Here is a 16,591-nt window from a genome sequence, read left to right on the forward strand (position 1 = left end):
GGCTGTGGAGAACACTGCTGCTCACTCACCTCAGTACCGCCAAAGTGAAGGCTGCCAAATGCATGTCGCCTACATGCTGTTGTGAAACACACTGGCGTGCTTTCTCGCCGACATGGGCGGACGATATGGCAGGGTTCCAAGAGCCTGGTGGGATGGCCTTTTAATTATATGCTAATGTATTACAATTAGCTCCCCGCCGACCGATGGCGGGAAATGCAGCCCGCCATCGGGGGGCTGAGCAGAAGATTGCAACCTGCCTTCATGCCGTCGTGAAGTGGGTTCCGCCATATTTTCCATGCACACCACCTATCACGCCCACCGCCAGCAGGCTCATAAAACTCCGCCCATAGTCTGACATAGTCATATTCACGGAATCAAGCCTTACAATGTCCCAGACACCACTATCAACATCCCTGCCAGTGGGACAGGGCATACCTACCAGAGGTGGCAACAGAGTGTTATACAGTCAGGAGGGAGTTGCCCTTGGAGTTCTCAACATAGACTCTGAGCCCCAATAAGTTTCATGGCATCAGGTCCTACATGGGCAAGGAAACCTCTTGCTGATTACCACCAACTGCACCCCCTCAGCTGATGAATCAGTACTCCTCCATGTTGAACATCACTTGGAAGAAGCACTGAGGGTAGCAAGGGCACAGAATGTAATCTGGGTGGCGGACTTCAATCTCCATCACCAAGAGTGGCTCGGTAGCACCACTAGTGACCGAGCTGCCCGAGTCCTAAAGGACATAGATGATAAACTGGGTCAACAGCGCGTGGTGAGAGAACCAAGAAGAGGGAAAAACCTCGTCCTCACCAATCTACCTGTCACAGAGCATATGCCCTTGACAGTACTGGTAGGAGTGACTACCACACACACCTTGAGGAGACAAAGTCCCATCTTCACATTGAGGATACCCTCCATCCTGTTGTATGGCACTACCACCATGCTAAATGGGATAGATTCCAAACAGATCCAGCAACTCAAAAATGGGCATCCATGAGGTGCTGTGGGCTATCAGCAGCAGCAGATTGTATACAACCACAATCTGTAACCTCATGGCCCAGCATATTCAGCCAGAAGTGCTGAGTGGATGATCCACCTTGGCCACCTCCTGAGGTTCCCAGCATCACAGATGCTAGTCTTCAGCCAATTTGATTCACCCCATGTGATATCAAGAAATGGCTGAAGACACTAGATGCTGCAAAGGCTATGGGCCCTGACAACATTCTGGCAACAGAACTGAAGACTTGCATTCCAGAAGAAGCTGTGCCCTTAGCCAAACTGTTCCAGTATAGCTACAACACTGGTCTCTACCTGGCAATATGGAAGACTGCCCAGCTATGTCCTGTCCACAGACAGCAGGTCAAATCCAACCTGGCCAATTAACGCTCCATCAGTCTACCGTTGATCTTCAGCAAAGTGACGGAAGGGATCAATGACAGTGCTATCATGTGCCACTCGCTCAGCAATAATATGCTTACTGACACTCAGTTCCACATGATCCTGACCTCATTAAAACCTCAGCCCAAGCATGGACAAAAGAGCTGAACGCCAGAGGTGAGGTGAAAGTGACTGCCCTTGACATCAAGGCAGCATTTGACTGTGGCAACAAGGAGCCCTAGCAAAACTTAAGTCAATGGAAAACAGGGGGAAAACTCGCCACTTGTTGGAGTCATGCCTATCACAAAGGAAGATGGTTGTGGTTGTTGGAGGTCAATCATCTCAGTCCCAGGACAACACTGCAGGTGTTCCTCAGGATGGGGTCCGAAGCCCAAGCTGCTTCATCAATTACCTTCCCTCCATCCTAAGGCCAGAAGTGGGGATGTCTGCTGATGATTGCACAATGTGCAACACTATTTGCAACTCCTCAGATACTGAAGCAGTCCATGCCCATATGTAGCAAGACCAGGACAATATCCAGACTTGGGCTGATAAGTGGCAAGCAGCATTCACGCCACTCAAGTGCCAGGCAATGGCTATCTTGAACAAGAGAGAATGCAACCATCTCCCCTTGACCTTCAATGGAATTACCATCACTTAATGGCCCACTATCAAAATCCTGGGGTTTACCATTGACCAGAAATTGAACTGGACCAGGCATATAAATGCTAAGGCTACAAGTGCAGGTCAAAGGCTGGGAATTATGTGGAGAGTAACTCATCTCCTGACTCCTCAAAGCCTGTCCACCATCTACAAGGCAAAAATCAGGAGTGTGATGGAATACGCCCCACTTGCCTGATGAGTGCAGCTCCAACAACACTCAAGAAGCTCAACACCATCCGGGACAAATCAGCCCACTTTATCGGCACCTCATCCACCACCTTCAACATCCACTCCCTCCACCACTGACACACAGTGGCAGCAGTGTGTACCATCTACAAGATGCAATGCAGCAACTCCCCAAGGCTCCTTCGACAGCACCTTCCAAACCCGTGACCTCTACCACCTAGAAGGACAAAGGCAGCAGATGTATGGGAACACCAACACCTGCAAGTTCCCTCCAAGCCTTCTCTGTCGATGGGTCAAAATCCTGGAACTCCCTCCCTAACAGCACTGTGGGTGTTCCTATAGCACCTGGACTGCAGCGGTTCAAGAAGGTGGCTCATCACCACCTTCTCAAGCGCAATTAGGGATGGACAATAACCCCCCAACATCCTGTGAAAAGAATAAAAAATAAAGTTTGAGGCACTAGCTGCTGTTTCTCAAGCTCCAGCCAAAATGATGTCTAATTGCATACCTGGATCCTCCTTAGCTGGTCTCATGGTCATGTCCTGGAGCTAGCTTTAAGCTGCGTAGGAGACATGGATGCGGGTAGATACTAATTCCCAACAGTTAGAATTTCAAATGTTTAAACAGCAGTGTGAGAAGAGTGTTCACACTCTGAACAAATAGGTCAAGTATAGGTCTTTAACCAATACTCAGAGAGTCCAGATTTGACACCAGAATGGCCTGATGCTCCATGGAGGTTCAAACCTGAATGGTGTAAGGACATTTGGAGTTATAGAAGATTGGTAGATGGGATTCGTGGTAGCCATGAGTTGTTCTTGCCTTCTGGAAGTTGCCAGATTGTCTTCAGTGGTCAAAGGGCTTTGCAGAACCTTTTCCTAAAATGGCCTTAGATGGGTCCAAGAATTTGGTAAGTCTCAATTGCGGCACAGAACAAAAGAGCAGGAACTAGGAACAGGAGTAGGTTATATCACTCCTCACGCCTGCTCCTTCATTCAGGGATGTATTCAATTAACCACCATCCACTGCTCTCTGAGGTAGAGAATTCCAAAGATTAGTGACTCTTTGAGAGAAAAAATTCATCTACATATACCCATAGGTCTCTCTGTTCCTGCACCCCTTTTATTCAGCCTGGTTCTCACTTGTGTTATCAACCTGTCATCTGCCATACACACCCCTTTCTTCATCTTACTCTCTATCTCTTTCAACATCCAGGGACCAGGGAACTCTGGTTTTGCTTGCCCTATCTTTTTCCTTTATCCGGTTTATCTCCTCCTTAAAGCAGCCAATTGCTCCGTTTTTCCTGGGTCAAATCTGTTCTTGCCTCACTGAAATTGGCTTTCCTCCAGTTAAGCAGTTTTACTCCAGCTTGCTGCTTATCCTTTTCTAGACTAACCTAAATCTTATGACACTATGAAAACTGTTCCCTAAATGTCCCCTACTGATACTTGCTCTTCTTGATCCATTCATTCTCAGAACCAAATCCAGCAATGCCTCCTCCCCATTGGATCAGAAACATACTGATCATGAAAATGTTCCTAAACATATTTCAAAAACTCTTCTCCCTCTCTCCCCTTTACACTATGCTATACAGTTTATACTAGAATAATTAGTCTCCCGTTATCATTACTGTTTTGCACGTCTCTGTTATTTTCCTGCACATTTGCTCTTCGATATCTTTCATACTAGTTGATGGCCTATAGAATACATTCTGTAGAACAATGTACCTATATTGTTTCTTAATATATGAATATACTTAACAACTGAGTACCCAGAGCTTTCTGAGATAGATAATTTAAAAGATTTACAACCCTCTGAGTGAAGAAATTTCTCCTCATCTTAGCACAAAATAATCAACCCCTTATCCTGTGCTCCAGACAAGGGAAACAGACTCTCAATGTCAAGCTTGCTCAGAATCTTGTAGGTGTCAGTCATGGAGAGCAGTTTTCACTTGAGGTGGATGATAGGCAGATGGTCAGTGGAGCTGTTGCGAGAAGTTTTGAAGGCCAGACCTCATTTATATAGCCAATGGTGAGCTGGGAGGTGAAACAGTAGAAAATTGGCTGACTTCAGTACACAGCTGACTGACAGTTGGAGACTCCAAAGTTAGGAGAGGGGAGGGGTGGTAGGGGACAGGACTTTGGGGAAATGTGTTCTCAGAACAGCCAGTGGATGGGGGATTCCCTGATTCCCTTTAAAGACCACTATTTCGATCATTTGGCACCCGCTACAAACAGCCATAAGACATCACCACCTGCCATAGCACTTCAATTTGTACACTGCAGGCGGTGACTCCATCTGAAAGTTGATGCTGCAGCCACCCATCATAAGATCCTACCCAGATGACAGTATCAAGAGTTCCAGCATAAACAATCCAATCATTGGCATAATTTGTGGACCTCTGCATTCACATTTACACCAAAGTGGGGTGCTGGGGTTGGCAGTAGGAGGGAGTTAAAATGGTGAATGGTGAATGGTTAAAATGGTGTGTGAGACTTCCCTTAAAATGGTGATCAAGGCTACCATTAAATTATTGGACAAGGTTATCTTTGAAATGGCCATCCGAATGAGCAGGACATGTTTCAAATAGGGGAGGGTAGCAGGAAAGAGTTTGACTCAGAAAGGACACTTTCTTTGGAAGCTCCATTAATGGAGGAAGTATTCCCATGGGTATAGATTAACACTGTGTTTACCTCTGATATGCGGCACATACGCCTCGAATCCAGAGTCAGTCAGCCACTTGCAAACCTCATCTGTTGTCATTCGCTCTAGTGGTATTGCTGCTCCAGATGTGTCGGTTCCCTACAAAAATAATTTGGCAATAGAATTGGAAAGGGAAAAAAAATCATTTCATAGGCACATAGGGAAAGCGGGAGGCCATGCAGTCCCTCAAACCTATTTAGCCATATACTCAGATTGGGGCTGATCTGTATCTCAACTCCATAGACCCACATTCAATCAATATTCCTTGACACCCTAACCTGATCAGTTACATAGATTACGTATGGATGCTTATGTAACTTCCTTTCATTAACTTCATCTAATCCTGTTCTGTTATTCATTTTTCCCTCTTGTATTCATCTAGCTTCCCCTTGAATGTGACAACACTATGCCCTTCAACTACTCCTTGGCCGGAATTTTAAGGGCTGGTTGCGGCAGGGACAGGGCCATAAAATGCGGCGAGCCACTCTAAACTCTAATGACTTCGGTGGGACTGTAAAATCCCACTGTCATAAAATTCCTACCATTGTGTAGCGAATACCATCTTCTCAACACTTTCTGGGTAAAGATATTTCTTCTAAAATTTCCTAATGGGTGACTTCCTTGATCATAGGTTGTGGGAAAAAGTAGCATTTATTGCCCATCCCTAATTGGCTTTTGGTAGGTGATGATGAGCCACCTTCTTGAACTGCTCTGGTCCATGTGGTGCACCCACAGAGCTGTTAGGGTGGGAATTCCAGAGTTTTAACAATAAAGGGACAATAAAGTTAATTTGATATGTTACTTGGAGGGGAACTTTGCAGGTGGTAGATCTAGCATGTATATGGTGCCTTTATTCTTTTAGGTAATAGAGGTAATGGATTTGAAAAGTGCTATCAAGCAAGCCTTGGCGAGGTGCTGAAGTGCTTCACCTGGATGGTACACACTAAAGCCATAGAGTGCCAGTGATGGAGGGAGTGAATGTCTAAGGTGGCATGTGGGGTACCAATCAAGCAGGCTGCTTTGTCCTGGATGGTGGCGAGCTTCTTGAGTTTTGTTGGAGCTTTACTCATTCAGGCAAATGGTAAGCAATCCATCACATTCTTGATTTGTGCCTTGTAGATGGAAGGGCTATAAGGATACAGGAGGTGCCACAGAGTACCCAATCAATATGTGCCTGATCCAGTTAAGTTTCTGATCAATGGTGATTCTTAGAATGTTGATGGTGGGCGATTCAGCAATACGAATCTCAACTGAATGTCAAGGGGAGATGGTTAGATTCTTTCTAGTTGGAGATGGTCATTGCCTAGCCTTTGTTATTTATCCAATGTTACTTATCATGTTATTTATCGAAGCCTTCATCATTTTAAACACCTTTCATCCCATCAGCTTTCTTCTTTATAGAGAAAAGAGCATCAAGCTGTTCATCTGTCCTGATAGTAATAACTTCTCAGTTCTGCTATCATCCTCATAAAATTAACCTAGCAGAAATAGCAAAGGACAGAAAAAACTGATGGGACTAGGTTATAAGCCCTCTCACAGTAGCTACAGTGTTGGACAGAGTATATATCAGCAAATTAGAATAGTACGCAACAAGGGTTATAATTGTGGAGAACTTTAATCTGCACACAGATGGGGCAAACCAAATTGGCAAAAGTAGTTTGGAGGACGAGTTAATGGAATGCTTTTAAGACAGTTGTCTAGAAGAATATGTCAAGGAATCAACTAGGAAACAGGCTACTTTAGATAAAAACAGAAAATGCTAGAAATATTCTGCTGGCCTGGCAAGATCTGTGGAGATAGAAAAACAGAGTTAACATTTTAGGTTAATGAGCTTTCATTAGGGTACTGACCTGAAAGAAAGACTGTTTTGCTCTCTACAGATGCTGCCAGGCATGTTGAATATTTCAGCATTTTCCGTTTTTATTTCAGCTATCAAGCCTACACAGTATTTTGCTTTTGTCTTAGGTTATTTTAGATCTAATGTTATGCAATGAGACAGTATTTATTAGTAATCTTACTGTAAGGGATCCTCTTGGAAGAGTGACCATAATATAATAGAATTGCATGTTGAGTTTGAGGGTGATGTGGCAAAGTCTAAAATTAGGGTCTTAAATTTAAACAATGCCAATTATGAATTGGCTAAAGTTGATTGGTAAATTAGATTAAAAGAAATGATTGTAGACAAGCAATGAAAAATGTAGAATCATGGAATAGCACAACACAGAAGCCATTTGACCCATTGAGTCTGTGGCAGTTCCGTTGGATGATTCTTAAGTCTCTACAAGCATACATTCCCTTGAGGTATTAAACGCTCCAAGGGAAAAGTATCCAACTGAGGCTGATTAAAGAAGTTAAGTACGGTTTAGATTAAAAGAAGAGGCTTGCAATGTTGTTAAAAAAGGGCAGCGAGCATGAGGATTGGAAAGGTTTTAGAAATCAGCAAAGCATAACCAATAAATTCATAAAGAGCAAATGAACAAGAAAAATAAAACAATTTGTAATAGCTTCTGTAAAAAGGAAGGGAGCAGTGAAAGTAAACATGAGTCCCTTAGAGGCAGAGACAGGAAAAATTATAATAGGAAATATAGAGATGGCAGTCATTAAACAAATATATTTGGGCTGAATTTTCAACCAGGAGTGAGAACCCAACTTGGGGGCTGGTTCTGGCTCCCAACTCTGCACGGCATGTCACAGGCACGTCCACCATTATTTTGCAATGGGGAGCCAAATAAAGGCCAGCGAGTGGGCTCACCGTCCAATCAAGGACAGCGAGAGAGGTCCCAAGGCTGCAAAACCAATTAAAGGATCTCCAGCACTCACTGACCAGCAGCTCCACAGGCCGCGTTGGGAACTGTCAATTTGAAGATGGAGATAGATGCTTTGTCACAAGTAATGATCAAGGTTATAGCTCGTATAATATTGAGAAAGGTGCTGGATAATTAATGAAAGATAAAGGGGAGTTCGGGTTAGAACAGTACAAAATCAGCTCCCAAGAGGGGCTGTAATGCCAAGAAGGCAATAAGGGTGAATGATTTCCCTCAAATAAAGGTTTTGATGTTTCTAAACATACAAAAGTATGGAACAATATCTCAAGATGAGAGGGCCCTGAGCCTCTCTTTACAAGACCGCCATGAACTCTAGTTAGCAGTAAGTTTGAGATCCTGAACATCACCTTTTATATTTTTAACGACAGATGACATTCATCTCAGGTTAAATATAGCTTTGTCATTAAAATGCACACAATAATATTCATTCCCACTGCACAAATCACCTTGTCAGATCCAGAGGTGTTACATCTCTCCTTCATGGTCCAAGGCTCCTCAACTTGCTGTTCATTTGTCTTGTTCTGATCACCTGCATCAGTGCATTAATAGGATTAAATTTTAGTTTCATGTAAAGTTAAGAATAACATTAACTGTAAGCCTGTCATGCAGGAGAGTTTTTATATGGGCACTCTACTCTGGGTGGGTCCAACCTATTACAATTAACTCCTCATAATCTAGCTCCCGCCTAAACACTGGGATATAAGCAGGGGTTTGGGGGGTGCTGTTAGTTGGTCCTTATATGTAGTTGTGATGTGTTAGTAAAGAACCAACAGCACTTGTCCTATTTTCTTGACTTCAATAAGAAATACATAAAGGCTCAATGTAAAATCAAGGTGTTGATTCAATTAGATATCTATTTTTGTGCTATTTCTGAAGGCTAATCATCACCCATTAAGTCTCATATGGATTTATATTTCTTGCTTGTTGATTTTGCCTGTTTTAATTTTATGATCCTGCTCAACTTCTGACCTCATTACAGCCTTTGTTAAAATATGGACAAAAGAGCTGAAGTCGCGAGGTGAGGTGAGAATGACTGCCCTTGATGTCAAGGTAGCATTTGACTGGGTGTGGCATCAAGGAGCCCTAGCAAAATTGGAGTCAATGGGAATCAGGGGGCAAACTCTCCGCTGGTTGGAGTCATACCTAGCACAAAGGAAGAAAGCTGCTGGAGGTCAATCATCTCAGCTCCAGGACATCACTGCAGGAGTTCCTCAGGGTAGCATTCTAGGCCCAACCAACTTCAGCTGCTTCCATCATAAGGTCAGAAGTGGGGATGTTCACTGATGATTGCACAATGTTCAGCACCATTCGCGGCTCTTCAGATACTGAAGCAGTCCATGTCCAAATGCAGCAAGACAAGTGGCAAGTAACATTCATGCCACACAAGTGCGTCAAGGGGTATGGGGAGAGAGTAAGGTGTTGAGATAGAGGACCAGCCATGATCATACTGAATGGCAGAGCAGGCTCGAAGGGCCGAATAACCTACTCCTGCTTCAATTTTCTATGTTTCTATATGCCAGGCAATGACCATCTCCAACAAGAGAGAACCTAATCATTGCCCCTTGACGTTCAATGGCATTAACAGCGCTGATGATCCCCAGCTGAGCTTACCCCTGGACAAGTCTGATCCCAGGGTGGAACACAACTTGATAGATCCTAACTTTTACTTGTTTATTTAGATACGTGGAGAGTAGCTACTGAACAGAATCATAGGAGTCAGCTGATGAACTTTTAACAAAAGAATAAAACATTTATTCAACAAGAAAAGATTAATTATATTACAATACTCCTTCACCCCTAACTATACCTTTAAAGATATATACAGATTTGTAAGGATAACACAAGTTACAAAAGCTATCTTATACTTCAATGTTCACAGTAAGTACACAGTCCAGGTAACCCAATTGGCGCCCTGTGGTCAGACACGCCACACTCTGAAACCAAGTGACAGATGCCATCTCAACCAGATGCTATGGATCTCTCCTCAACTCCCCCTAGACAATTGTCACACTGTGAGCCAACCAGTCTCACTGAACAACGTCTTTCACATGAGGGTCTCCACTCTCAAAGAATTTGCTTTGGAATCTTCTGCCAAAGCGACACTTTCTCGCAGACATCTTCTGCAAGGGTTCACCATCAGAGTTTCGAACTCTCCTTCTGATGTTCCTCTTCCCTGGGTCACCACATGAATTCAAGCTGGCTTCCATGCACTCTTTCTCACCAGCTCAGCCGACAACAGTACCACTGCTTCACATGAACATAGCAAAGAGTAACAGATCTTCAGTTGTCTCTTTGGGCCTTCTTGCCTCTTGCAAGCTGTTTTCGCTTTAAAACTGCTTTATGCAGCTTTTGTCTCTTTAAATCTAAAGCTTAGAGCCTTTCTCTCTGCTCCTCACTCTTAACTTTACTTATCAGGACCTTTTCTAAGTTCTTCCCTTTGACTAGAAGATCTGCTTGGAACTTTCCCCTGTTCCACTCTGCTGGATGTTGGGGTCTTTTCTTTAGCTTGGGACTGGCTATCTGTCTCCTTTCTCCAGTCTCTCCCAGCAGCTACTTTCAAAACAAACTGAACTCAAAACAGCTTCCAAAATCAAACTCCACTTTGTTCAATATTCATTTTTATTTTTTAATTTTTATTTATTTTTTCCACATATTTTTATTATTATTTTTTTAATTATTTCAATTTTTATCCATTGTTTTATCCCCAGCTTTTAGCCTATTTTCAATATTTTTCCCATCACCGTCCCCTCCCCCTACCCCTACCCCACCCCCACTAGGGTCATCTGTCACTTGCTCATGTTGTTCTCTCCAGAGCACTTACCCTGGTCCGGACATTATCACATTCTGCTTTCTACTCTTAATGTAACCATTAGCACCTCCTTTAGCCAGTACTGCCACCATTAACACCCCTTTGGCCTTTTGTTTATGACATCTTTTGCAATCTCTCCTTTGCCTCCACCTATCGCTGGCCTTCTATCCAGCTTCACCTGTTCCATTCCCCTTAAACAGTATATATTTCACCACCTTTCTACTTCCCTTTAGCTCTGGAGCAGAGTCACACGGACTCGAAATGTTAACTCTGTCTTTCTCTCCACAGATGCTGTCAGACCTGCTGAGTTTTTCCAGCATTTTATGTTTTTATTCCAAAATCAAACTGCTGTTTTTCTTTTTGTGTGTGTCTCTGTGGCAGTGACCTGCATCTCTAGACCCCTGTTGCCAGCCAACAGCACTGTTTCATTCTACTCCTGTTTGCTTAACTTAGCTTACAGTTGTAAAACTCTCATTAGAAATGCAGGCAGATTTTAAGGTGAAACTAAAACTCAATTTGACCTTTTTTAACACACAAGTACAGAAATACAATTAAAACTTAAACATTAAAGCTAATACTCATTTTTAACACCCACAAATACCAATATAACTTTGTCAGGAAGACATAATAATTTTCATAATGTTATTGAAATTTATTGTAGAGTGATAGTGGGGTCTGTGTGGTGTGGGGAGGTGGGGGTGGGTGAGGGTAGGGGGAGGGGGCCTTAATTGAATTAAAGGCAGCTGGTCTGAAGGTTTTGATGTAACAGAAGATAAACTAGGTTTGAAATGTTAAGTAGGTAAGCATGGGGGAAGTTTTAGGATGCAAGGTATAAAGGGAACAAGTGCATTTTTAAATAAACCAGACTAGATTGAATTCAAAAGAGGAAGTTAAATATCACACCTAGCCAGGAGAAGTTAAGAAACAGTGTGTTTATTTTAGCCAAAGATTACTGGTAAAATTGGTGCTATGATAGATTTTATTGGTAGAGGGGTAAAGTTCAAAGACATAGTGAAACAATGGGGATTTGCACTCAAAGGGGAAAATATGTATAAAAAAGAGAAGGCTGTGTATAAGGGTAGGCATTCTAAGATCTAAAACAAATGTGGAAAGCCTCCAGCATCTAAGCCTCAATCTAAGCCTACAAAGAACTGAAGTCAAGAAAACTCACTTTGAATTGGATTGTTAAGGGTGTCATGTTTCTGTGCCTGAGTCTTTTAAAGTCTATGGGCAGAATTTTGCCCTTGGCTTGTGGGATTGGCAGGGGCGGCCAGGAAGCCGCCCGCCGCCCGCGATCGGCATTTTACGCGGGCGAGCCAATTAAGGCCCACCCAGCATAATACTCGAGCGGCAGCACTGAGTGCTGCCTGTGTGGGTGGGGGGAGGAGGACGAACAGGCCTAGCGGGCAGTTCGTGCAGGCACGCAAAAGAGCACTGAATAATCTCCCTGCGGCATGGAGCTGCCTCAGGGAAATGAAGAATAAATTGAACGTCAGAAAAACTTAATAAAGCATGTCCCCTCGTGTGACTCTGTCACATGAGCAGGGACGTGTTATTAAATAAAAAATAAAGTTTTTTTTTGTATTTCCTTTTGGAAACCTCACCCCGACCGTGGATGAGGTTTCCAAAAAAATGCAAAGGCCACATGGCCTTTTCGCCTGCCCACCAACTGTTAAGTTGAATGGATAGTGATAAATTAAACTCAATTGATTACACACTGGCCTTAACAGGCCTTTTAATTGTTGGAGGGTGAGCTGCCGGCTCCAGTGCGCGCCCGCCGATTGAACTACGCGTGCAACTGCGCGTTGATGTTGGCATGCTCGGCAGCATTAACGTGCGTCATTTCATGCTTGGCCGGGTCATTTGCACACACACCCGCCAAGCGTGTTTTTCTGCCCTTTGTGTCTTACTGTTGCCTTAACAAAAGTGTAACCAGGAGCTACATTAACTAGGGGATGTAGAAATTATCATAGTAGTAATTTGTAGATCTACGTGTGTACTTAAAATAATTTATTCTATTAATAAAGGTTTAATTTAGTTTTGTGAGAAACCTATAAGACTCGGCGGACTTATTATGACTGAGTTCAAGGCACACACCTCGAAATTTATACAAATTGCAAAACAGTTGTGGCAGTTGTTTCAAGTTTCCCTTTGGGGTTTGAGCAGCTCAGCATTGATGTTCAATGGCATTACCATCACTGAATCCCCCAATATCAACATCCTGGGGGTTACGATTGACCAGAACCTGAACTGGACTAGCCATATAAATACTGTGGCTACAAGAGCAGGTCAGAGGCTAGGAATCCTGCAACGAGTAACCCACCTCTTGACTCCCCAAAACCTGACCACCATCTACAAGGCAAAAGCCAGGAATGTGATGGAATACTCTCCACTTGCTTGGATGGGAACACCACCACCTGGAAGTTCCCCTCCAAATCACTCACCATCCTGACTTGGAAATATATCACCATTCCTTCACTGTCGCTGGGTCAAAATCCTGGAACTCCCTTCCTAACAGCACTGGAGGTGTACCTACATCATATGGACTGCAGTGGTTAAAGAAGGCAGCTCACTACCACTTTCTCAAGGGCAATTGGTGATGGGCAATAAATGCTGGCCTGGCCTGTGAAGCTCACATCCCATATATGAATAAAAAATAATGTTTAGGAAAGCCTTATTCCAAGCCTTCTTCCAGGTTGGGTTGCCATTTTGCAAGATAAAGCTTATCAGCAATGAGAGTCTTTTGTTAGCAAGGACTGATGAATAAACAAGTCAGTGGTTTGCCAGATAAGCAGGTAGTCAATATCATAAACAAAGAAGACAATGATTAACATATCAGTTAGGAAGCTGAAAAAAATTTACTTTGAAAGAATGGCTTTGCATGACTAGAGCCTTATAAAGATCTTAAACCTAACTTGATAGAGAGAGGCAAAACCAAATAATTGTTGAAGATAACGTTCTTTATGTGGAAAGAAGTATGATTGTTTATTTCTCTCTATAAATATTGCTTAAGACAATGAGTGTGTCAAGACTTGCAGCTGAGTTGGTATCCAGTCCAAGAACCTTACAATGGTACACAACAATAATACACCCATAAAAAGAATGATCTTAAAGTCTCCTATTCCAGTATCTAATCAGTCTTACATTTTATCATTTTGTCAACTATATAGTGAGATTGGAGTCAAGCGTACACCAGACTAGATAAGAGTGACAGGCTACCTTCCCTGAAGGTATTAGTCAACTTGTTGGATTTTGATGACAATCTGACAGCCCCTGTGGTCACTGAAGCTAAGGCACAAATGGTTAGCCTTACTGAATTAAATGCCAAAACTTGGCATAGTGGGATTTGAACTCATAGGCCAGGATCTTTAGGTCGGTGAGTGGGGAGCGGGGCCTGCTCGCCGACACATAAAATAATACGGGATGACATTGGGCGGAACTCCCAACGTCACCCTGCGTCATTTCAATTTTCAGGTCAGCGGGGGCGCAGCCGAATCAGTTATGTGCCTGCCGACCTTCAACAGCCTATTGAGGCCATTTAAAAAGTAATTGACTTAATTAATGGACCTGCCCATCCAACCTTAAGGTTGGCGGGCAGGCCGGGAGCCCTGGCGGGCTTGAAAAAAAGCATGAAACCTCATCCATGTGCGGGATGAGGTTTTATGAGGGTTTTTAAAAATTTAATAAAGGTTAGAGTTAAAGTGATGGACATGTCCCAACTCATCTGACAGTGTCACATGAAGGGACATGTCAGGGAAATATTGTTTCTGCTCCTTGACCATTTTTAAATTTGGCGCCAATCTCCCTGAGGCAGCACTTAGCTTCAGGAATATGAGTGTGCTCTTTTGCGCGCATGCGTGAAAGAGTGCATTCTCGGCTGAGGGAATCCCCCCCACCCGCACACCGAAGCACTCCCTGGAGGATGTCATGCTGGGCGGGCCTTAATTGGCCCACCAACGTAAAATGGCGGTGCGCCCCCAATCGGCGATCAGAGGCGACCCCGCACACGCCCGCTCCTGCACTTCCCCCACAATGGGGGGGAAATTCTTCCCTTAATCTTTGATCCACTGCAATGGTTGTCTGTTCAATGTATTAAGTGTCCATTCCTTACTGAGCTTGGGTTTCTCCATTCCTTACCCAGTATCTGCTTGACATTCAGATCTGAAGGATTGAGTTGCTGGTAGAGGGCGACCAGCAAATGTTGTCTGTCCTCTGCACCTTGTAACTTCAACTGATCAAACAGCTCCGGGTCAATGTTGGCTAAATGCTGACCAGTAATCCCAAGTTCTAAAGAGAAAGGAGACAGATCTACATTACGAGGAGTACGCCCTGGCACTTCCCAATGCCATCTGCAAAGGAAGACTGTTGGTTAATGAATGAATCAGCTGAAGAAGATCCAGAAACACTCCCAGGAAGGTAGGGTACAATCTTCTTACTTTAGTACCTGGTAACACAGAAGGATTATTTTTGGGTTGGGAACCTGACTCACTGATCTGCATGCCCAGCCATTGTTCTTTCTCAGAGCAAACCAATAATCAATTTGCTTCCAGTTTCCCTGACCAAATGGGGAGGGTGGTCAGAGTGATGCATCCATTCTTTCAAAAAACAGATTTCTAATTAAGGAGATCCTCTATGACTCTATTGCTGGAAAATAGGATTAGAATAGTTAGGTACTTGCTTAACCGGCGCAGACTCGATGGGCCGAAGTGCCTTTTTCTGTGTTGTAGGTCTCTATGGCTCTATGAGATCATGGTATGGGTAACAATAGCTCACCAGCACCTGGATTTTTGAAGCTATAGCAACCCCCACTCCCCCCCCACCCCTGACACCCCCCACTGGATCACTCACTGGTACCTGGAGGTCCTGCTGTGGAATCTGAGGAGCTTCAATGAGGTGAGCTCTCTAAAGGATGGGAGGAAAGCCAACATCTACAACCAGACAGGCATGGATGAGAATGGCCAAGGAAGTCAACAGCAGAAGCATGCTCCTTCCAACTTAGAGAAGTGTGCAAAAGTGATTATGGAGCTCAGGAGTGAAAGATAGGTGAGTGGCATAACACTTTCAGTTGCCAAGCCCCACACTCTGACTTATCCAGCATTTTCCTACACAACAACCCAGTTTTAATGATGTTGGTCGATGTAGTATAAGGGTATCTGGCATAGCAAGGGTTAATGTGGGAGTGGGAACCAGTACCGTCCACAGTGTGATGTAAAGAGACACATGATCTGAGACTAGGGTCAGTTAAGGACTGGATAGAGACCTGTGTAGAAGCAAGAATGGAGTTAGCTCATAGCTTGGGTTATTCCCTGTATATATATATATATGTACATCACTATGTATTATCAATAAGCAGTTAATGTTCAACCATACAAGTCTCAGAACCTCTTCCTGAGACCTACTGAACCTACAACATGGTGATAGCTAATGGAAAAACCCAGAACCTCAAAAAAACTGGAGCAGAAATTCAGAAGCTGGAAAATTAAAGAAGCAGCATTCTGACCTGACTGAAAGCACCTGAAGTGAAGACATAGAGGGAGATCACTTGAAAGAAGCTCCATTGCAGAATTGGAAACAGAAAGGCATAAGAAAAATCTCTACTGTGCAGCTGAGCACTCCACAAGATCTCACGGATGTCCACTGTGAATGCCCCCAGCATGCAGTGTCAAAGACCTGAGCAAGGGCGAGCAAAATATTCAGTTCCAAGCCAGAATTTGTCTAAAAAAAATTTCAGTGATGTAAAAGAATGTCCGAGCCACCTGTTTCCGAAAGCACTGTGGCTAGTCAGGTTCAGAATCAGCGCCATACCACCCCGTGGCCAAGTAAGAAGATAAAAAAGCGGATAGTTTGAAAACCTCAGCCGAAGCTGGAAATCGATTGTAAAATGCCCGAAAATCCTCTGATATCACAGGGAAGGCCCAAAATAGATAACTGAGTAAATCACTGCACAAAACTAAAGACAAAGAGGTCAGGATCACCATCACTGCGGGAGCCTGCCAAAATGCGACAAGCGCAGGAAGACTCTGAAAA

General features: G+C 43.7%; 1 protein-coding gene across 1 annotated transcript in view; it reads right to left on the minus strand.

Moving 5' to 3' along the window:
• The window catches only part of LOC144693548 (uncharacterized), a 120,080-nt gene that overhangs the window by 79,609 nt on the left and 23,880 nt on the right, over positions 1 to 16,591 (minus strand). Inside the window, exons 4-6 of the mRNA XM_078563392.1 lie at positions 14,702 to 14,851; positions 8,202 to 8,284; positions 4,921 to 5,029 (exon numbers count right to left, since the gene is read on the minus strand). Of these exons, the coding sequence (XP_078419518.1) occupies positions 4,921 to 5,029; positions 8,202 to 8,284; positions 14,702 to 14,851 (342 nt within the window). The remainder of the gene's footprint in view (positions 1 to 4,920; positions 5,030 to 8,201; positions 8,285 to 14,701; positions 14,852 to 16,591) is intronic.

The sequence above is a fragment of the Cetorhinus maximus genome, chromosome 18 (genome assembly GCF_964194155.1).
Source record: "Cetorhinus maximus chromosome 18, sCetMax3.hap1.1, whole genome shotgun sequence".
Taxonomy (NCBI): domain Eukaryota; kingdom Metazoa; phylum Chordata; class Chondrichthyes; order Lamniformes; family Cetorhinidae; genus Cetorhinus; species Cetorhinus maximus.